Genomic DNA, 23,232 nt, shown 5'->3' on the forward strand with positions numbered 1-23,232 from the left:
CCAGGTACACATCCGACCACTCTGAAACTCAGCATTCTATCACCATGTTTCCAAGCTGAGCTGCTGCCTAAGCAGGCCCTTCCTTCCACCTCAGAACCAATGGGTCTCTATCCAGAAGACACAAAGCAGCTGTATTTTGTACCATGAATATAATTTTACTAATCATAAACGAAGTGCAGTACATGTTGCCTTGTGACACATACATTTTCTTGGCATTCTTTGGAGAAAAAAAAAACATTTAACAAAATACTTTATAGAAAATATTTAAAAAATATAAAATTAACTTTCTGGTCCTTACCATTGTAAAATGCTCAGTTCACTTATCACAAGTTTAATCACCTACAAGAACTGATGTGAGTTACAGTACATTCAGAAGTCACTTTTGTGGCAAGTCAGTAACATTAAAAACAACAACAAACCAAAACCAAAGTGCCCTCAGGACGGGGTCTTCTTCTCATGCCAGCCCAGCATCTTTAGCCATACCGTAGAAAATCCCCTTTGATGCTATAAGGTTTGCAGGTGTATCAAATTCTGCGATGGCTCCGTTGTCCAGCACAAGAATCCTGTGCAGAACAAAAGGGGCAGAAGATAGATCAGAGAAATTAGACATCACTTAGACATCACTGCTCATGGACTGCTGGACCAGAGCATCACTGTGACTCTCTGGAGGGCTGGTTTGTCTCCAAGTGCTGCTTCCCATACCCAGCATGCAGGCTGCACCACCACGAGTCCTACCTTGTGTAATCCATAATGGTGTTCAGCCTGTGCGCTATTGTCAGCACCGTGCAGTCTTCAAACTGAGTCCTGATTGTCATCTGGATCAGGTCGTCCGTCTCCAGGTCGATAGCTGCTGTTGCTTCATCCAGGATTAAGATTCTCGTCTTGCGGAGCAGCGCCCTTGCCAGACAGACGAGCTGCCTCTGGCCAACACTGCAGGCAGAGACAAGGCTTCCTCAGAGGCTGTGCTGCCCTGCAGCTCCCATGGCTCAGAATCATTTGTTCTCAATGGATAAAGTAACCCAACCAAAAAACAGAACAGGTATTTAGCAAGCAGCGTGTCAGCCCAGGAGCAAAGAAATGCTCGCTGCAGCACTACTCAGCAACTTGCAGTGTGCCTTCACTTAGCGCCTCGGCAGAGCCACTAAACGTCCCCCCTTTCTGCCACTACGTCAAAAACCAATAATCACAGTGCTTCTGCCCCAGTCCTCAGGAGCACACACAGCTGGATCAACACTGAGCATACACAGACTTCCAAAAATAAAATCCAAAAGTTCTGAGGCCGCACATCCTTTCTACCACCAAATAAAATAAGTGGGTGGCCCACACTGCCCCAGACACGGCCTTTGGGCGTCTCTGTGGGACAAGAGGATGAACATCATCAAACAATCATCCGCTTACACCGTGCTCTCAGAAGCAATAGAGCAAAAGCATGATGCTTTGCCATCTCATTCACGTCCTTCTTCAAGCTCTTCCTAACTAGCAACAAGCAACCATTGCTGACATCACTTCAGGCAGAGGATTCTCACCCAGCACAACAGTTACACATCACCACAGCATTTCCCTTCCTATCAATTCCACCAAATGTTTAAGTGTCACTGTCATCCCAAACCTTCTTCCTATACCGATAAGACAGGAGTTTGGTTTGGCAGAAATCCTTCCCAGCAGCAAAAGAGAACTGGATCTTTCCAGAAGTGACAGAACAGCAACTCAATGTTTGAGCCTTGCTTACATCAGAAATAGGGGGCTACATACCACTGCACACAACAAACTAACAACAAACAGTGTTAAGCTGTTATTGCTGTTAGGGCTGAGTGAAAACTCACAGTATGTTTCTAATGCAAACTTTCCTTACCTAAGGTTTTCTCCACCTTCTGAGCACTCAAATTCCAACATGGCTGGCTGACTGCTGACAAACCTCTTCAAGTGAGACAGTTCAAGAGCTTTCCAGACTTCTTCATCTGAATATTTATTAAATGGATCCAGGTTCATCCTCAGTGTTCCAGAAAAGAGAACAGGATCCTGGACAGACAACCACCTTTCATTAGACAAGTCCATTAGCTGTTTCAAGCACAGACATTAGTACATAAAGCTGTTTTCAAGTGTCCATCACACTGAAGTTAAGCCATCTCCTGATCCCAACCACCTTGAAAATACATTGCATTACACACAGTGAAGCATCCACTTTAGTGAAACAACTCTAAAGATACTTCATCACAAACTCTGTTTTATCACCCATCAGTTTGCGAGGTGGCAGGACCGGACCAATCTGAACTATTCTCTGTGGTTTGCTAAACCATGATACACAGAAACAATACCTGAGGAATAATTGTCAGCCTTGATCGAAGGTCATGGAGGCCGATCTCTGAAATCCTCACACCATCAATTATAATTTCCCCTTTTACAGCTTCCAGGATCCTAAAGAGACAGAGGGTCATGGAAGACTTCCCTGCTCCAGTTCGGCCAACAATCCCAATCTACAACAAATTGGAGGATTAGCAACAAAGCACATGGTTAAAAACAAAAAACACTGCTAACAAAAGCAATCAATGCATCAGGATTTCTCTGAATACAAAGAAGAATGCAACCAGAAATCACACGTTACAAAGTGTGCATCACCACTGCCATAACTGGAATGGCATTACATATACTTCTTTACAACGTCTTAGTGCCACGTAGAGCAGGGGGTCAGCTGAAGCACCCATGTTAGGAAGTACCCTTGTCAGAGTTACCACCCAAGGACAAGAAATCAGACTCTCCAGAGGGCAATTAAGACCTTATGATAAGCACACATCTGACCTCCAGAAAGCAACTGTCATAATATCTGCCCAGGATAACAATACAGTAACAAAAGGTGCCTGTTAGAGCAGAGGACATCCATCTGTCCAAGCTCAACCATTCTGGGATTCTTCTAATAACAGCATGTTAGCTGCAGGACTTTCTCACACTAATTCTTCTGCCAACAGCGTGTACAGTCCACTACTTTCAATTCAAGCGCGAAGAAGAGAATCTCCCAGAACAATTTTCCAATTAAGAAAGCAAAGAATATCATTTTCACCCATCCTAAAGATTTCAACAGGCAAAGCCAGATCGTGGAAAAAGTTGGAATTCCTTCTGTCACTTGCAAACCCTGGTGCCTCCCACACGGCAGTTTGATGCTAACTTGGAAAGTGCAGAAAGAGGTTGTGTCTTCCTGCCTGGAGGATGCTGCCATGGTTGTGGCCCAAAGCCACAGCAGAGCCCCAGGGCTGGGTACCCACCTTCTCTCCACCGTGCACTCGGAGGTTCAGATCCTTCAGCACCAGATCGAGGCCCTTCCTGTACCGCACCGAGTAATTGATGAACTCCAGCTCCCCCCTGGACGGCCAGTCTGCTGGGGGTCTCTTATCCTCGATTATCCAGGGAGCCTGAGGGAAACAGAAACGCCTCATGGGTTTAAAAAAGATTAAATTCAGACTCTGATGCAAACATCAACATTGGTGGGCTACAAAAAAATTCCTGGTAAGTCAGATTTCCATTAACAAAATCGTGGCAATAGAGGAAAAACAGGTTCCTATGCTGTTTGGTCATGGTTGAGAAGTTTGTAGGAAAAAAAATCTCAGCATATAGAGTCAAATCCTCAACTGATCTTAATTTATATTTTTTCCATTAACTTCTGTAGATCACTGCCTGTCTCATGCCAACTCAAGTTCCAGCTCACACATATTGTGAATCTTGCCTTAGCTTCTTTTCTAATTCAAGATCAAATATTTTATCTCTAGAAATGCACACCCAGCTTTCCTCAGATCCTCCATTTCTCAGCTCTTAGTCTCCCACATGCACAGGGCTACCAAAACCCAGCAGGTCCACGGAGCAGCAGATTTCTCAGCACAACTCCATCTGCCACCTTCAGGAGTATTTGGCAACAAAGGAAAGTGGTTGGATGATTTTTCTGGTTTCAGCAATGCAGTGTTACTTGAGATGATGTTGTCTTGTGGGAGAGGAGATCTGATTAAGCCAATTAAACATAAATACTATAGAAAATGTGTGCATATCCCAAAAACTGCAGTGCAGCTATGCTCAGCAGCAGGATGACACCATCCATGCAGGTAGGACACAGCATTGAACATTTCAGACCCAGTGGGAGCAATATATCTGATGGTGAATTCATCTCTGCTGTGCTATAACCACTCACACCAGCAGAAAATGAGATGCTAAGCACAGACTGCGTAACAGCAGTACTGATTTGGAGCTGTGGTAACATTACAGTTCAGAGCGTGACATTTGTTCAGGCTAAATGGTAACTCTCTCAGGGCAGGAACCGTCTCTCCAGACTCTACAGAAAGACCAGGTCAATATGCAGGCTAAAATTCCACCACACAGGTTAGTGAATATGCTTGACTTCCAGTAGCTGACCTCTGTTTCAGTTTCTGAATACTCTTTTATTCTTTCAATAGCCACAATGTTAGTTTCAAGATCAGAAGTTGTTCGGATCATCCAGTTCAGAGCCAAGGTCACCTGGAGAAAACAGGAACAAAATATCACCCACAGAGGAACAACAGATTAATGACAGCAGCAGATACTGCTGCTAAGTGGATTCACACGGATATGACACAGTGAGCAATTACCCTTGTGTTTACATGAACACAGACACTGGGACAAGCAGCCTACAGATAACGAGGTGCTCATGTGAAGTCCTGCCTTTCTCACAGTGTTAGGACAACCAGACTTTGGTTTCAAGCTGCTCCCCAGAGTCCTGTGTCTCACTGCAGAAATACGGATGCATTCCCACACACTCCTGCCACCTAAAAGCCTTCTGGCAATAATGAGAGCTTCACATCTGCTCAACTGTCCTCAGCTTAAGCAAGCACAGTTTGCCTTGCTCTTTATGAATCCTGCTGCTCTCCCAGTGGGCACCTGGGCAGAAGAGGCATCGTGTGGGACGCTGAGCCCGCGCTGCTCCAACGAGCTGCTGCTGGCAGGAGCTCCTGAACTGCTGCCTGTAAGCTTGCTGATGGCCTGTTTGCATTCTGTGGAAAAGTCTACTGCTTAGAGACTGTTAACATATCAACAAAGAACTACAACACGTACCTGTAATGCATAGGACACTGAAAGTCCAACCAAGCCAGCATTCAAGCTGCTTTTCCCAATCACAGCAAAGAGAGCAGCAAAAAGGACGATGCAGTTCCCCACAAACTCCACCCGGATGCCCAGCCACCTGGAAAGGGCAGAGATGGGAAGAGTCGTAAGGGGCTGCTCAGAGCTGTCATGCAAACACAAGAAAAGAAGCGGAGAGCAGAAGCTGTACTCCTTTCTACCTGTTTGACATGATGCTAGGGTAGTAACTTTTCTGATTTTCATCCACCTTCAGATCGCTGATGTCTATGAAGGACTTCTCTCTCCGATAGGCTCTGATGACGCTGGTCCCTGACACTGTTTCTGAGAAGTGTGAGTAGATGGGAGACCTGCTCACAGATTCCAGGCGCTTCAGCTGCCGGGATGTGGCCACGTAGAATCGCTGCCATTTTGGGGGAGAAAATCGAAGGGCACGTGAAATACTCTCTCTTTTAATTAACAGTGAGATAATTAGCAGGTTATGGATATAAATGAGGTTCTTAATGATGCACTTCAAGCCTTCAACACATTCCCTGCGATTAGGAAGCATTTCAAGCAAAGATATCCTTGTCTCATTCCAAACCAGAATTTGGGGTAACTGCAATTTCCGTATTTTTGAAGTTGAGATTATCTATGTCGCTTCTAATGCAGTTAGCACAGTCCAACACAATGAATGCATTTGTAGGAGTGCCATTTTCTGAGAAAAAGAACACGAATTTGAAGTTCCACTGTCTCTACTTATATACCATAAAATAAGCATCATTTTTTTGCTCAGAAATCAATAAAATTGGTGCTATTTTCAATATTTTAACTCCTCTGCACCTTAAAAGCACTGCAGCTCTATCTCTAGCAGCAGGCCTGTTATCACTGAAAAGCAAAAAAGACGATGCCAACTTATTTCATGACCACATCTCGCACGGTGCTGCCTCTTGTGGGAGAATACTTTAAGCACACAGAAGAAAGAGAGTTACTTCAGATAATTCATTTGTTCCCCAAATCGGCTGTTTTTCTTAGCACGAAGCACAAGCAATGGTGTAACAGTCACTACATCAGTAGTCAGAGATTGTTCCAGCTACCTGAACAAAGAAGTACAGAACTGCAAGTGGAATTATAACCACAGTGAAGAGCGGAGTGCTTGCGATGATGACGATCATTGTTGACAAGGAGCTGAAGAACGTTCCCAGGAACATCAGGATGGTGGGGGGGATGACTTCGTCGATCACAAAGATGTCCTTGGAAAAGCGGTTGATGACCCGCCCTGTCGGAGTGGTGTCATAGAAGGACTGCGGCGTGTGGAATTTGTTCTCCAGCAGCGCCATGTGAAGCTTCCGTGCTGCATTAATGCCTCCCATTGCCAGGGTGAAAGAGGAGACGAACACAAGGAAGCCTTCCAAGCGAAGAGGAGACGCGTTAGCCAACGAGCGTGCTGCTCCCCATTTGCCTTCTGTTTGGCTGCACTGCCGTCCCCCCTCCCAGCAGCACGGCGGCACTGCGCTCACTGCTGCCTACGCACACAGCGTGTCCTGGGGGCTCCCCACGCTCTCCTCACAACACAGACGCACAGCCACCTTCTTCCTGCAAGCCCCCACAAAGCACCAACTCTACAACTTCCCCCCAACCTTTCTAGCTCTTCTCCTCCAAAGTTCTCACATTCTCACACAAACTGAACTCTCCCATGTTTATACGTCACCCGCTAAAACCCTTTTCAAAGCTTCACAGCATAAAAGTGGGGGCTGAGCTCAGACTTTCTGGCTCTAAGTTACATTACTCTCTTTGCTTTTGCTGGCAATTTTGGGCCACCAGCAATGAGCACCGTAGCTTTCCCACATAAATCCTCTTTGCTAAATGTGAAGACATCACGATTTTATCTGGTCTCACCTTGCAAGAGGCCCAAGGCAGCATAGACTCCGATTCGCATGGATGTGTTGTGCTGAGTCCCATTTATCACTGGCTCGTTTGTCCAGTCACTGAGCCACACATTGGCTCCAATAGCAGCAGCATTTTGGCAACAATATAGGAAACATATAATTAAAGAGATGACAGGGTTGACGGCCTTCATGTATTGCCACAACACTGTTAGCTTTACCTGCAAAATCACACACCAAAGCTGGTTGGTACAACTCACAGCATCAGGAGTTCAGACAGAAAAAAAATAAAAAGCTTCAGCAGAGGGACTGAAAAAGTTCAAAAGTGCCCAAAATCTAACACAGCACAGAAAACAGTTCATCTGTCTGAGCCCCACTCAGGGCAACGACTTTGTAAACAAGTCAGAAATGTCTCTGCAATATTTTCCTCCATGCTGATGAACTGTGATGCATTGGTTTTGTGAGGTTTTAGTTTTGAAGACTGTGCTGGGGCAGGGGGAAGAGGCAGATTAATCAGCCACAAAGGATGGATAACAAGAACGGAGCCAAGGCTCCCAGGCAACTGCAGCAACTTGGCAGGTATACGCCGTTTCAGACTACTTTAAAAAGCCCAAACAGGCCCTTTGCATTCTGAATATGCCTTCATTCAGGTGTCTTCACAGCAATTTAAATGAGGTAACTAACGCTAATTCACCCCAGTAGGAGCATAAGCAGATGATGCCTGCGTCAAAAAGAAAAGATGCTCTCTCTAAGGTAGTGCAAAAAAGCAAAAGGCAAAGAGGCAGAGGCTCAGGACTCAACTCAGTCTCTCAGAGAGAACACGGCCCCTTCTGCACGCAGGAGCACAAAGCGCTCCTCAGATGGCGCGACAGGAACGGCTCAGGCAGAGCAGGCTGCTGGCACACAGCACACAGCTGGCTCACAGGAGCACGCCGAGCTGCAGCTGGACGCACAGCCCAGCCAAACAGCTAACGACCAACAGGGCTGGGAGCTCTGCAAGGCGACGCCGGGCTGACAGAGCTGCTGTGGGCTATCAGGTGACGGAGGCAGGAGCTGGGAGGCATTTTTTTTCTTTCCTAATTGCACAGCCCTTGCCAGGTGTGTAAATCTCTGCCAAGAGCTCAATTTGAAGGATCAGTGATCACCAGATTAATGTCTAAGACCTGCTATCGTAATTCACACAACACGTTTAACAAAAACAGATCAGATGTACAAATAAATAAATAAATAAAATGCATACATATTTTTTTTCCCAAAAAGAAAAAGAAAAAAGAGAAAGGAAGGGGGAAATCACACGGTACCGTTCCCACTTCTGTGGTTTCTGCCTGGATCAGTTTCTCATTAGGATTTCTTTTTGGCAGAGGCGGCTCAGCTGGCTTCTTTTCACCGACTCTTCGTTTCGTTGACATTTTGTTGGGACATTCTCCTCCCTCAGAAGAAATTACACTAAGTTGCCTAGTCAAAACAACGGAGCATTAGGAGAAAAAGGGCACGATGTGGCCGCACTGGGGCAAGAACTGGAGGCAGCAGCTCAGACTCGTGCCCAGCTCTTCTGCTCAGTTCCCACTCACAGATGTGGGCAATGCCTGTAGGACCCCCAGGATGTCCAGTGATGTCCAGTGATGTCCAGTAATGACAGAAACACCACTGCTACCAAAGGCCATGGCAGGCTCTGGACGTGCTGATACAGTCACTACAGCCCTCAGCACAAGCCAGGCTTTTCAAAGCTAACCCCAGAGCTTCTCTGCTGCCAGATCTATAGCAGCTGGATGGTTTCCCAGGGAACCGTTATGAAAACGCTGCCTTAAGAATTTGGTTCAATTTGGATTAAGAAGATTGCTGGAGCAGGTTTTTCATCTTCTTCGCGTGTTCTTTCACATTTACTCTCAAAAACTTATTTTTAAGAGAAAACTAAATCCCCAATGGTGAGACAGTGTTTGAATAACATCTTTCAGATGTGTTTTGCTCTAGAAGCAGATTTAAACTCAAGAAGTGCTGATGTTTACCTAAGAAATTGTTTGCGGACCTCATTTGTCACAGGTTCGTTATCTGCCAGATCAGTGTGGATGCTGAGGGTGTCTTCAGCAAGCAGGACCTCCTCCTCTTCCAGCACTGCAAGACAAGATTACACCTCACATTTTCTGCTGAGCAAAGCTGAAAGCACAGAAACAGAAGTCCAGACAAAGCAAGAGTAATGAAAACCAATACCACCACAGGAACATCATGGTGTGTAACCCAGCATCACCCCCAATGGCTTTGGTTCTCTGCATCACTTTTCTTAATTAAACTAGATAGCTCGTGAAGCAGATTGGCAACCAAATGCATTCACAGCTCATTGCCTGAGTGCATCAGAAACACTACATGGTAGCATTAGTTAGTTCTAGCCACATTCACATACACTGCACTCTCGAGGCATGATTCTGGGATGGAGCCTAAGATGGAGTCTCATGTCAGAAACCACTGCTATTGCATGAAGACATCACATTCTTTTCTTTCTGCCCATCTGGTGAGAGCTGCTATCAATTTTGAACTAAACATCTTTGGTAAGACACTTATCAATAATATAGAACTAGCAATAAACATTTTCTGTGTCAGCAAAGAAGGTAGGAACAAATGCGAAGATGTCATTTAGAAGCAATGGACACTTTGCACAGAGATACAAAGTGCATTCTCAGCATTCTGATTTCTGCAGAGAAAGTATCTGTAATCTGGTTGCCAGAGAAAAAGCAGTACTGTACTTGTCAGTTCATCCTCTTCGATGTTTTCATCAAGTGCATAATTTCGAAGGAATTCTGCAAAGGCCTTGTTCTGTTTCAGAAGTTCCTGGTAAGATCCCATTTCGGAGATTTTGCCATCTGTTAGGACAACTATATGGTCTACTTGAGGCAGGAAACCAATGCCATGGGTCACCAGAATTCGAGTCTGGATGGGGAAAATTGAGAAGAACACCCATAAGTCTCAGTTGTCACTGTTGAGACCGAATGCTGTATCTCAATAGTGCTACTCAACAAACCAAGTAACACCACATTGTTGAGACGGGGGTGAATTATCATCTCAAGGTGAAACGCCAAATGAAAGAAACTACACTTGGTAGTCATTGCATTGACAGTCATTGAATTTACTCTGCTTCCTACTGCACACTGATACAACACAAAGGGAAGTAAAACAACACAGTCATCACTCTCCTCTGTCCCACGTGCTCAGCTGCTCTGCACTCTCTCCCTTTTAAATGCTGAGACATTCTGAGACGATAACAGGAGTAGAAGGGGAAACAAAGGGGTTGCAATTTTGCTGCATACTACCAAAGACCTCTGTAAAATTAGCTGTTGCAAGTTCTGCACTGCGCTGCCTCCACATAACGACTCGCAATGCTAAGCTGAGAGCCTACAAGTGCCTACAAACATCTGTGTGTGCCATCACACAGAGCAGAGCTTTTTACAAAAGACACAGCAGGCTTTTGCCTCTGCCAGTTCTGACCAGATCACATCCTTTCTGGGCATGCTTACATGGCAGCTCACTGCAGAATCTGTGCCGTGGGGAAAAGGTGCCCACGCTGCCAACCCATCCCAGAAACGCAGGCATGAGTCAGCACTGCAGCCCTGGTGAAACAACTCTCCAGTTACCCATTAGCGCTTCCACATTTGCGTGCATTCGTAACAGGATCTAAATGTCAGCTTACTTTTCCTTTAAGCACCCCATCTGGACCAATAACGTGGTCAAAGATGTGCTTTGCAACATGAGAGTCCACAGCAGAAAGGGGATCATCGAGCAGGTAAATGTCAGAGCCGCTGAACACGGCGCGAGCGAGGCTCACTCGCTGCCTCTGGCCACCTGACAGGTTGATGCCCTGCAGGGAAGGAGAGAGAAAACGTATCACACAACTCGGTCCAAACAACAGCTATGAGTTTTTATGGCTCTCACACCATCAGACACATGGATGCCAAATGAAACACGAGACGCTGAAGAGAATAACCCGCTCAGAGTCAGAGACAGGGACGGAACGCCACTAAATCTTTGTTCACTGCCAAACTTCCAGTCCGCCAGCAATCTGGAGCCAGAATGCACCTCCTGCTTCATACGCTTCTGAAGAGAGCTGTTAAAATGTAAGACAATAAAAAGGAAGACCATCTACAAGGACACAGAATGCAAACGCTCCAAGGATGGCTGCAGCACCTGGAACATCTTCCACATTTCTCACCTCCATACATCCACCCACCTGCATGAATGCCATCTCCAATTTAGCAGCCTTTGAGAAAAAACCTTTTCTGGATAATCACCAACGGAGGAGCTCTCATTAAAACGAGATGTCAAGGGATGATCGTGTTATTTTTTCAACTTGAAGCACGCTGTATTTTCCCTCCCATTTTTCCCCTACAGGAAAAGGACTCTAAGCACTCTGTCCAAATGCACATTTACAATCGGACTACAAAGGTAGGATGCTCTGATCTCTCAGAGCCAGATGTGCAAAATATGCAAACGCATGCTGAAATTTAGGAGTGAGTTTGAGTCTCTCCACAAACTGCCTGCATGTTTCAGTGCTGACTGTCACAGGCGTGCTGCCGTAAGGATCGAACTGAATCAAAGTCTGACTACAGTGTTCTCTCCTTAGATGGAAAAGGAAGCATCAGCAGGTCTGACTTGAAAAAAATATTACCTTCTCTCCTATCTCAGTGTGATCTCCTCCTGGTAGCACTTCCAGGTCAGTTTTTAAAGCGCAGGCCTCCAGGATATTTTGGTATTTTTGCTCATTAGGAGCTTGGCCAAACAAAATGTTATCTTTCAGTGTGGCATTTTGGATCCAGGCTTGTTGAGGCACATAAGCAACAGAACCCTAGGACAAGGAAGGAGAAAGGAAACCCTGAACATACAACAAGCATCAATTCATGCTCAAAATTCCAATTAAAATCTTCAGCATACATATATAGTTTGTGTTCAACAGATATTCACATTATATATACACTTGTGTGCTAATTGCTGGTCTGCAGTTGATTGAATCAGGAAAGGCATTACATGTAAAACATGAGTAAACACATGTGAGCAAAACACAAATAAAGACACAGACGTGCTGTGCAAGGAGCAAACAGATTCCCACCTCCTGCCTGAAGTGCATCGCAAGCAGTGGCAAGCGTAAAAGCACATTTCCATCCCTTTGTTAAATGGCATTACAAACAACACCAACCTTCACAGCCACTTCTCCTTCCAGCTTTTCCATCTCACCCAGGAGAGCAGACACCAGAGATGACTTCCCACAGCCAACATGGCCAACAACAGCAACCAACGCGCCACTGGGGACCAACAGGTTTATGCTGTGGAGGAAATTAAACAAATGTTAGTTTACTGAAGACATTTTGGGTCTTCAAAGGCGCTGAAACGCACACTGACAACTCAGCACAAGCTCAACCTGACAGGATACAGCAAGCACAGCTTGGCCACTGGTTCTCTCCTCCTTTTCTTGGGTACAGTCAACTGTAATCAGAACTGCAGGAGTAAATGGAAAACCATAGATCTGTTTTGTGGGCTGCTAAGTCAGCGTGATTGATAGCAAGCCTCCTGAGACCCTTCACCGTGTCATGTCAGTCCATCAGCAAGCCAAACAGTGCTAAGAAGCATTTTGAAAGCTGTCTTTCAGATTTTGTGTTTGGTTTCAAAAAACAAAAGCAACTGTACTGAAGCAGCGGGCAAAGCTATCACACCTGAAAACGTTCTGACTATTTTACCAAATTATTTCCAATGCTAATAAGTAGGGTTCACAATGATGCAAGAAAAATGATTCTTTCCCAGTAAAAATCCTTTGCTATTTTCCCTACTGTGTCTAAAAGGTACTGCCTTAGGTTCTGGTTCTGAAGGTGGACTGCTCTGGAAATGACTGATGGACGTCATCTATTCACCATCATGATGCCTTTCACTAATGAAATCAGCCCATATTTCTGCTTGCAAGGATTCTGATGCAGAATTCTAACACTTTTGACAGTCCTCCTCCAACAGGCAGCAGGCGTTGTGCACGCTGCAAGAGCTTTTTAGTTTGTTTTTACTGAAGGTATCAAAGCAAGAAAATTCAAAAGCATTATAACTTTTCTTCGCTGTACTTCCCTCTTGCTGAATTTTGCATTACTGCTACTTTATGGAGTTGCTGCTCAATGTTTAGGCCCAGATAGATTGCAGTTTGCATTGAAGCCAACACGGTCACAGATTTGGTTGCCTGAATCAAAGCAAATCCTTTGAACTCTAAGCACCTTTCCCGCAGGCTTCCCATGCAACCAACTCAGCACAGCACGGCGAACTCCTCAGACAGGGAAGTCTAAGAACACTTATCAAGTTTCTGCGATTCTGATCTGACAACAAAGCAAAACACAGGGAAGTACACGTGTCCAGTCAAATGTTATTTGTGCTCATTCAAATAGGCAAAAGAGCAAAACGTACACCTGCACAGCCTGGGAATGGTGTATGGACAGCTGCAGGGATGAGCCTGCCACGAGAATCCTGAAAGAAGACACCACTGCTCACATGCCCATGAGCTAGAATTAAACCTAAACCCAGACATCAGAACTGCCTTCATAAGCCATCGGATCAATTTAATTTGTCCGCTGCTTCAATTAAAGAAAAACAAATTACCCATTTAAGAAACTGAGCTAGCCTTTCAGTCCTTTAACAGATAACCACTTCAGGCTAGTTTCTGTGGAACGAAAGCTTCACAGCACTGTTCTGTGATGCCTACATGCCATGAGGCATAAGGATTAGCCAGACGTTTGAAAGGCAGATGAGATGCACCACGGGATGTGGGAACAACCTCTTCCAGAAGTAAGCCTGCAGATTTTACCAGACGTCTTTCAAACAGACTTCCCAGGAGCCAGAAAAATACAAAGCAAGCAGATGTATTGCAATTGCATAAAGGAATCTTACTCTTTCAAGGACGGCTTAAGCTCCTTTCCCCAGCTGAACGTCGCATTTTTTACACTGATGGCATAGCCTGTATGACAAAAATGCAACAACAAAGAAGGCAGGCAAACTATTACATAGAACAGTGTGACCGAGAGATTGGCAGACAGAGGGATCTTTATTTACGGGTGTTTCTCTACGCTGCAGTTCCCTTTTCTGCTGGTATGGGAAGCACAGTCTCGTGATTGCATTGGGTCACAAGACAGGAGTGTTTATCAGTGTGAAAATAACTTGTCCGTAGCTTAAGCCATAGACACTGAGCTTACAGTCCTATGGAGCAGAAAAGTCATCCTGCTTCGCTCTGCTCAGGTGAGGCTGGTCCCAGCATCTGCTGCTCAGAGCAGTTCTCAGAATCTGCGCCATCATTAGCACAGCTGTACTTGAGAAACCAATTTCAAGTCAGCAGGAGACCAACAGCACAGTGTTGACTTTGGTGATTCAGATTAAATTTGCTTTGTGCAGGTTTTTGCTTGCCACACTAACAAGTCACAGATCTGCAGGCTTTCTTCATCTCCTGGTGGGGTGATGAATAACAGTAAGCACACAGCAGCTACACAGCCATCCCTCCTCCTCTGCACGCAGCATCACGCACCAAAAGGGCTTCAAACTGCAGTATCACCAAAACACATTACATGAGAAAACACAGGTTTTTAAGACGAGCTGGTTTGCTCATTCTTTTTGGGATACTGTGTTTGCAACAGAATAAAACAGAACTACTGATATTGTTCCTGAGCATTTGTGCAGTGTGAAAGCTATGAGCATCGTTCAGCACTGTTAGCAGCCATTGCATTGCCAAGGCAAACTCACACCCAGCAGTCAGTGCCAAGCTCAGAACTGCTGGAGTCACAGAAGTTTCTGGCTGTAGAGTCTAAATGACAAACACAGACTCTTCAGAGAGGAAGTTTTGCTTTCTACTTTAAAAAAAAGTTGCCATATTCTTTTTGCTTTTTTGGAAACTCCACCAGCCCCAAACAAACACAAGGCGCTTTCTGCATTAGCACTGTGAAGAACCACACTGATCTCTTTACCTGGTGCAATCACTTTTCTTTCCACACAATTTGGATCGAGCTCATCGTGACTCAGGAACTGCTGAATTCTCTTCAGGGAAACACTGGTCTAAGAAAAGAAAGAAAAGCAAGCAGCATTACTTTGTCATTCCTTTAACAGGGACTGACTGCTGGCAAGGAAAGCACATGGAGAGGTTTAAGCTTTCACTCCATGGGCGTCCTGAACACTGACTCATTCTTTCCTTTCAAGCAGCCCTACACTGAAATTCAAGTTTTCAGCTGTGAAATTTATTAGACTAAGCTAAATTCACCTGAGTGAAGCAAAATCTCCATATGTGAAATGCCACACACACACAGGCTTACTCAGAAGTCTGGATTTCCAACGTGGTTCTAGTGAAAGGATATTAGAAAGAAAACCAGATCTGTGGGATCTCTGTGTTCCAGGAACAAAAGACACAGGGGTTCTTCTGTTTGACACAGCTTACAGACACACCACCCTTACCTGCGCAATGCTGCTGATGACTTGTGGAAACATAGTGAGTGGAAACTTCAAGATATTAAACAAGGAGAGCGAGACAAAAGCCTTTTCAGCATCCAGAGTATTCTTCTCATCCACTAAGACATAGACAGCAAATGTTGTCAATGCTACCTGAAAGCCAAAAGGGGAATTTACTGCCAGAGGTATGTGACACTTTGGCACTGCAAGCAGCAGTCAAGCTTGTATTTGAAATAAAAGTATCAACACCAACATCAAGAAAATTCTTCCTTCTTGACCTTTTCCACATGCTTATCAAATGAACAAGCTGATACCAGTTATCAGCACAAAACAGGCGTGCAGAATCAAGTCACTTGCTGATTACTAATGCCACGTTTAGTTGAACTAAGAGATTCAGAAGGTGAGCTACAGAACCGTGGTAAATACAAATGAGAAGTGCTTATCAAGCTGTGGTTTGGCTGCATTTCCAGCACTGCCCAATCATGTTCTCCCATTGTGAACTGCAGGCTGATTTTTGACAAAGCACTCATCTGCATGCTTCTGGGCATGCAAACCATACCTCTCCATGCAAAAGGGATCGTGGGGGAACGAAGTGGAAAGCAGAGGAAGGAAAAACAGAGGAAAAAAGTCATTTCACAACTGGTAATATGTCTTCTTTTTTCTTCTTTTTTTATTAAATCGGTTAAAAAAACCCAACAGCCTGCAGCATAAAATGTACTGTAAGAAGAGGGGAGGCAGAAATGAAATGAGGCCCTATACTGATCAATAATCACATTTCTTTGGTGAGGACTGCTATTCAGGAGTATCTGTGAGGCTTCAAATCCTACTTTCAGTTTGTTATGGGAAATACTTTGAGTGGTCGAAGTTCTCCTGAGACAGCTGCTCTGTTTCCAGCAGCAGGCTTCACCAAGAAATACTTGGATGCAAGAGGGCTCTACAGAACAAAGAGCCTTGCTTCAGAGCGTGTGCAAATCTCTTTTTTTCCCCCCCAAAGGGTATTTATATTTTGTTCCTAGGTTCACCGGGCAAACAGTGAACTTCCCATTTCTCCCATTTCTCCTTCAAGGATGCTCTTGTGCAACGCGGGACGCCGTGCAGGTGCAACCTACCAGGAACGGTGAGCTGATCCAGGCAAAGTTGGACAACGAATTGAGATAGGCAGATTTTTTCAGCACTCGCAGCTCATTCTTTCTTATGTCCAACACCTTTTCTGAGAACGACGGCTCCCAGGCATACAGCTTCAGCACCTTAATGCCACCCAGAATCTCATTCATTAATTTAATACGGGAGTCTTTATAGCGCATTTGCTCCACCTAGATTGTGAGCAAGCACAGGAGACAGCATGTCACTGGAGTGCCTGGATGGGAGCTGTGTGAACACATTGTCTCACAGCCATGATGCTCCTTGGCTGTTTCTAAAGAGGATGTGAAAGGAGATTAAAGAAGTCAGGCCGTTATCTGTAAGCTCATGGTTGCAAGTTTATGTCTCCAGAGAAACTAGGAATCAAATAAAGTGTTTGAAAAGATGAGCACAAAGGCTTCCTACTCATCTTCACTGTTAGGAATTACATTTTCAAAACCACTTTTGAGAAAGATTCAGAAAAAATACTGCCCTACCTCTTCCTTTGATTTCATCAGACGTTTTCCTGATACGCATAGCTGCATTTCTCATGGGATATCCTGAACTCTGTGGTTACTCCTAGTTTATTTTTCTTACATACGCTAGGACACAGTGCTTCATTCAGCTACTTCAGAAAAATCAAATCCCTTCTCAGCAGGATAAACAAAATGAAAAACTGCATTCACACACACCAAGGTACGGCTCTGAGCGCCTCGCACGGCACAGGGAGAAGGAATGCCACTCCTAACGTCAGCACGCAAGACTTCACACAAAGTCTGGATGTCTCCTCAAGGCATTGCAGCACTTGTCACTGAGCTCCTGCATAAGTGTCATCATCTGGACTTGTTTTCCTACTCTCACCCTTTTTACATCTGTGGACTGATTTCTTTTAAAGCTGCCAGCCCATCCCTGCGAGGTGGCACAGCACCTCAGCTTCCTCCATTTGTGCAGCACAAAGCCAGAGGGCACTATGATATTGCTTTTTCAGCCTTTCTTGGCTACAGACAACTAGGGAGGGAATAAAGGATATTTTTACCTCAAGGCAATAATGCAAATTTAGCCCAGCTCAGTAGCAATGAAAATCAACACTGGCCATTAACATAAGAAACAATACCCAGGTTTCAGCTCCCTCTCTAAAAGCAGTCATTGCCAGCTCCAGGCCAGTGCCTGCCTTTCCCTAGGCGTTCACAGACCAAGCTGCTAGCTGAAGGGACGCGAAGACAAAAACTTCTTGCTAATCCCAGCAGCCTTCCAGCAGCACCAGTCACTGAGCCAATGCTACACCTACAATAGCACTGAAATCACTACAGAAAAACTAACTGAGAGGGTGTGATTATTGAACATATTGGTACAATCTTACTTGAAAGAAAACTGGTGCAAATGACACCTCGGTAACGACCGTGACATCAATGCCTTCACTTCTCATAGCACAGCTACAATCTCAGATGATGCTTTCTTTCTCTGCTGTACCTTACCTGGAATGCTCTGGTTTTGATCGCTACTGCAGAGTTGAATGGGATAAGTAAAACCATCACAGCAACTCCTGCCAGCACAGACGGCCCGAGTGCCTGGGGTGAAAGAGAAAAGGTAAGTTGTTGTAGTGGAGTGCAACGTCCCAGTGGTGAACACTGAAGAACCCGCAGCAGAAACACACTGCCTCACTGATGAATGTTTGAGACAGACAGCTGATCCTCCCAGTGAAGGGTTCCCATTTCACAGAACAGCTACTGTGAGGAGACAGAAAAACAGACAGGCATCCACTCAGAGTACAATGATGCCAGCACTGGTGACGGCAGCGGCTCTGCCATTTACCTGCTAAGTGGCTCCCAGCAGGAGGGGAAAAGGTTTGAACTGATGCAGATACAGAGCTACTGAGTGAATCCAGAAAGGGAACAAATAAGCTACAGAGAAGGGATTTTTTCCACTGACTTCTCTCTGACCCAGGGAACTGTAATTACAGAATTAGCCCAGGTGGATGAAAGCACACCAACCAGCAGAGCAGTACCTCGTAAAGCTGCTGCAGCTTTATGGCTCTCCAGAATAAATCCGTACGGTTATGCTGGTGCTGCTGCCCTACGCAGATTAATCGCAGGGAAACATTTTAAGGATGAAAGCCAATGTTAAAACGAATATGGAATAAACAAGAAATTTCACTGAAAAGTTCATTCCAATTGAGATTCATGGATTTATTCCATGTTGACTTATTTACATGGCATAACATAATCTTTGTACATGACTCATATTTCCTTTTTTTATTTTTTAATCATTTCCTTCAGGCTCTCATTTGTATCAAATGCTGGTGATGAGTCCTCAGCAGAGCCCACCCAAGCACACCAGGGACAACAGAAACATAAGGGATATCTTTTGCTTCAAATGCACTATCTTGTCTGCCAGATTAACAAAATCATTAAGAAATGAATTGATTTTGTATAGTTGTCATACCAGAACAAGGCAGTGCAAGAAGCACATTAAAAATAAGGATTAAAAAAAAATATATGCTTGCACATCACTTAGAAAACTTGTGAAGGAAGGTGGCAGTGCCTGTACCTGCCAGAGGAAATACAGCGCCAGGCACGTCTGGAGCGGCGCAGACCACAGCATGTTCAGGAAAGTCACCAGGTCCATGAAGCGCTGGGCGTCCACTGACATCAGGTTGACGATCTCTCCAACGGTAGATGAGCGCTTCGCCGAGTTTGTGATGACCAAGGACTGAGGAATAAGAGACATGCAGGGGATTCAGTCTCGACACACCCAAGGAAACATGGAGAAGAAATCCTCAAACACGGAAATGCAGCCCTCCCCAGGAATGTGCAACCCAACAAGGATCCACAACGCACACAGGCATTAACTCTTAACAGAGAACAGGGCTTCATGACGCCTTGCCTGTGAGCACCTCCGCGTCAGGCAGTTTGTAGCATGCTGAAGAAAACCCATTTGGAGCTAACCCAGCCATGGCACAGCCACTATTCTCCTGGACCACTTTCCTGAACATTTCAGTGGAACCAGCAGCAGCCCGAGCTGTGCCTGCACACCCACACCAAGCTGCTCATTGCCAGAAAATTCTAGAAACTGTAAGCGAGGTACTCTCAAAAACTCCCTGAAAAGAGACAAACAAACAATACAAAACCACTTCGTTTTTTTTTAAATTTATTTCCCAGAGGCTATTTTTCTCCAGTAAGAGAAAATTTTCACCTCTAAGCATCTCAGAGCTGAGGCTTTTTCTCGGCTTTATACTCAGAGTTCTGGGCCATGAAATGCTCCCAGCCTTACCTTTCGGTATATCACTCCAGTGATCCCAGTTCTCAGCCTCATCCCAGTCACAAAGCAGTACTGGAAACTCTGGTGAACTATGAGGGTCTGCAGCACAGCGCAGATAAACATCAAAGCCGCAATCAAAAATCCCCACCAGGCTGGGGCATCTTCGCTCTTAATGAAGCTGATTAATACACTGTTTTTCAGAACATTAGGGAAGGAAAGGAGAAGAAAAAAACCATACGGTAAGTTTAATGGGACATAACATAGCTTCCCTCAGCCATGGCATCCTGCCACATCCTCTCTCTAGCCACAGAAAGTAAACAGGACTCCAGGATGCAATCAGAGTTACAAGTTCAGTCAACCAACACTGCAAAGACTGTAATACTGCAAAACCTGAGGCTCTGCCAGTGAGAAATCTGCAAATGAACCTGCAGAAAATGAAATACATTGAGGAAGTCGAGGTCTCCTCTGAGATCCAGGGATTAAACAGAGGGCTCAGTGTTGGGCAGCCCCACAGGGTTGGTGGTGAGTGGCAGGATGCAGCAGGGCAGTGCAGCAAAGCATGCAGAATCAGCTTCCCACCCAGTCCCAACTTGAACCTCTGCCTGGGGTGCTTCCCCCAAAAATCTGGATTAAAGGACGTCTTCCTGGATGGATGCGTGGAAAATTCTGCACTCCACTTCTTGGTAATATGGCAGCAGCACTAAAGTGGCTTCACCATCTTTTATTAATTAGCCTTTTCTTACTATTTGCAGCTGCTCTCCCTGCAAGGCCTGAACAGCTGCCATACAACAAGCAAGTGGAGCAATGCATTGCAATGTGCAGCTTTCTCAAAAATCACACTTCTGATTGCAGACTACTGCCCAAAGAACAGAATTTTCAGAGTAGGAGAGGAAATGATTTGGTTCCACCGTTCAAATAACCAGCAGGGGGGAAATAACACTTAGAGAAACACAGCCCCAAATCCTTGCTTTAGAAACAGGAGGTTGCTGCAGCTTTCTTTCAGTCTGAGATCTTCCCCTTGCACACCATTCACTCATGCTCTAAGTGGAATGCTTCAGAAAAAAAGCAACAAACTTTCTAAAAGATTACTGAATCTCAGGGAACACAAAACTTTCATGTGCAGCCCACCAGACAGCCATGGCTTTTCCATTTTCTCTTACCAGCAACTTCCACAACTGCAGGAGTGCAGACCTGAGCAGAAATCCCCCCTTTATATGTCTTGAGACATCACTGACAACACATCCAGGAATTTATGCACATTTGAGAATTCCCCACGTTAGATTACATCTAACACACTCTCAGAAGGAAGCCAGCTGCCTCCTCACTGGGGACACTGGAAGAAGACAGACTGCAAGCTATTAACGTCACTGTATTGGGCTGGACCCTCTTCTCGGCAAGTCTCTGGGTACAGAGGTACCACAACCAGCCACAGAACAAGATGCTCTCAGAACACATCTCCAACACTGCTATTATTTTAAGAGCCACTCATATAGGAACAGAGCCTTCTCATTCCCCCTTCCCCACACCCACAGCCCCCTTCCAGCTCCGTTCCTCTCTCATGCACCAACAGGACAATGCACCTTTGCACAGATGTAGACACAGCTGGTGGATAGAAACTCACTGCTGCTCTGAGATGCTGCTATTTCCACTGTTCTGTTCTTCTCAGCTAATGGTTACCTGGTGATGTTCTTACCTCCAGACTACCATTAACAGAGAGAAATGTGGGGATCATGCAGACTGAAGTGCAGATGTTGCTTATATAGGGAGAATTTGAGGATGTAATTTTTGACAATATTTTCTCCCTTTTTTCTCATTTTTTTTCTTTTTTAATTTTTATTTTATCCCAAAATTTACTGAATCTGTGTATCACACATTCTTCTCACTGTGCATTGCTAAAAATGCACAAACTCATCTAGAAGCTCCAAAATCCATCTCAGATGATAGCAGCACAGTCAAAGCATGGCATTCTCGAGCACCACGCTTCATTTGTGCTGTCACACTACAGCTGCCACCACCACCAACTCATGTGGGTATCAGATGTACAGACTGCTGGATTCAGCTCTACTTCGATTTCACAAATGATCTTTTAGAACTGGGAAGAAATTGCTTTGGACTGCTTGCTGCATGGCACCACAGGTACCATGCAATCCAAAGCTGTTGGTGATGGGTGATTTACGAATCTTTCATTTCACATTTCACGTGCCCAATTTGCAGCTTGGTCCACAGTAAGGAGCTCCTGTCTGAGGCATTTCATTGGGGAACTTACACACACAGCACCGTGAGGGAAATGAGTTATGCATTGCAAAAATGAATACTGCTTGCCAAAGCCAAGCCTCCATAGGGATTGCACATAGAAACTGCTCTCACAGAAACCAACCTTAGCAGCTGAGGGTTGACAAAAGAAAGTAGGTCCTGTATGAGCTTGAAGAAGGAGCTGACTAAGAAGTACGGCCCGAAGGTCCTTATCAAAGCCTTGAGGAAGGAAGGCTTCCTACTGTGCCTCTTGTCCCTGATCAGAACTTCTGCTTCCTCTGGGCCATCAGCAACATGATTCAGTGCATGGTTAGATTTCTTCCTGTATGTCACATCTTCTTTCCTAGGGGAACAAACCAAACAGTCAGAGACGCTGACCAAGTGAACATCACTGCCCTCTGCGTACAGCACAAACATCTAAGCAAGGAAAGCCAGCTCTTCTGCAAAGGTCTTTGAGAATAACCAACGAAAAATCCACCCCAAAGGCACGTGTTGCTCTCCAGGGCTCCACGAGGGGCTTCTAAAAGCATCTCTTGCGTTTAGGTGCCTGACTTCTGTTGCTTATCAGTACAGATTGAGTGCTCTGGAAAACGACTTCCACCATGAATTGTTCTCAATGAGCAGCCTAGCAGCTTTTCTATCAGAAAGCACCAAATCACTGTTAATTCCTGGGGACCTAGAGAATAATCCCATGAATGGCAGCCAGGAAGTTTAAATCCAAGCAGAACAACGAGAAGGAAATTAGAGTCTGAGTCACGTAAGCCTTCTAAGAAGGGACAGATGGAAAAGAGACCCTAGAAACAGGGAAGACGTATAAAAAGACACTTGAAAAATTACTTGAAAGCACTACCAAGTGTGGTTGGATTTATGATTCTTCTCAAAGAGCATGCAGATTTTTTTGGAGCTGGCTGGCTACAGAGCCTAATAATTCCAACAGCCTGTGAGTGTTCCAAACGACCACTGCGGCTAACAGTCCAGGCAGAAACTGGTTCACATCATTTCAGAGGAAGAAATGTGCAAATCCTCATTTCTTTGCAGCACAGTCTGAGGGTGGGATTGGGGACCTAAACCAGACAAAAAATCTGTTTTCTCTTTCAGATGAGAACAAGCAGCTTCACCTTTATTCTTCCAGATCAAACCTAGAGAGTTTATGAGCAAAGCTTTATTTTCTGGCAACCAGGCCATTAAACTCACTGAAGGAGAAACA

At 45.0% G+C, this 23,232-nt stretch overlaps 1 protein-coding gene across 2 annotated transcripts in view; it reads right to left on the reverse strand.

Annotated features, from left to right (window-relative positions):
* Positions 1-134: 134 nt before the first annotated feature.
* ABCC3 (ATP binding cassette subfamily C member 3) overlaps positions 135-23,232 on the reverse strand; it is a 42,694-nt gene continuing 19,596 nt past the window's right edge. Inside the window, exons 8-31 of one of the 2 annotated variants that reach the window (XM_042832865.1) lie at positions 22,150-22,368; positions 19,785-19,962; positions 19,062-19,223; positions 17,990-18,082; positions 16,505-16,708; positions 15,402-15,548; positions 14,921-15,008; positions 13,857-13,923; positions 12,136-12,262; positions 11,611-11,787; positions 10,636-10,803; positions 9,695-9,878; positions 8,963-9,068; positions 8,258-8,411; positions 6,970-7,177; positions 6,168-6,478; positions 5,295-5,494; positions 5,068-5,194; positions 4,393-4,494; positions 3,258-3,404; positions 2,316-2,474; positions 1,853-2,019; positions 736-930; positions 135-563 (exon numbers count right to left, since the gene is read on the reverse strand). In XM_042832865.1, coding sequence (XP_042688799.1) covers positions 455-563; positions 736-930; positions 1,853-2,019; positions 2,316-2,474; positions 3,258-3,404; positions 4,393-4,494; positions 5,068-5,194; positions 5,295-5,494; positions 6,168-6,478; positions 6,970-7,177; positions 8,258-8,411; positions 8,963-9,068; positions 9,695-9,878; positions 10,636-10,803; positions 11,611-11,787; positions 12,136-12,262; positions 13,857-13,923; positions 14,921-15,008; positions 15,402-15,548; positions 16,505-16,708; positions 17,990-18,082; positions 19,062-19,223; positions 19,785-19,962; positions 22,150-22,368 — 3,799 coding nt within the window. In that variant the 3' untranslated portion in view covers positions 135-454. Of the gene's footprint in view, positions 564-735; positions 931-1,852; positions 2,020-2,315; positions 2,475-3,257; positions 3,405-4,392; positions 4,495-5,067; positions 5,195-5,294; positions 5,495-6,167; positions 6,479-6,969; positions 7,178-8,257; positions 8,412-8,962; positions 9,069-9,694; positions 9,879-10,635; positions 10,804-11,610; positions 11,788-12,135; positions 12,263-13,856; positions 13,924-14,920; positions 15,009-15,401; positions 15,549-16,504; positions 16,709-17,989; positions 18,083-19,061; positions 19,224-19,784; positions 19,963-22,149; positions 22,369-23,232 lie in introns of those variants that run through there. The other variant, XM_042832866.1, reaches the window with a different exon arrangement.

This window comes from Centrocercus urophasianus, unplaced genomic scaffold (genome assembly GCF_019232065.1).
Source record: "Centrocercus urophasianus isolate 14NV4802_14NV808 unplaced genomic scaffold, USGS_Curo_1.0 seq_40, whole genome shotgun sequence".
Taxonomy (NCBI): Eukaryota; Metazoa; Chordata; class Aves; order Galliformes; family Phasianidae; genus Centrocercus; species Centrocercus urophasianus.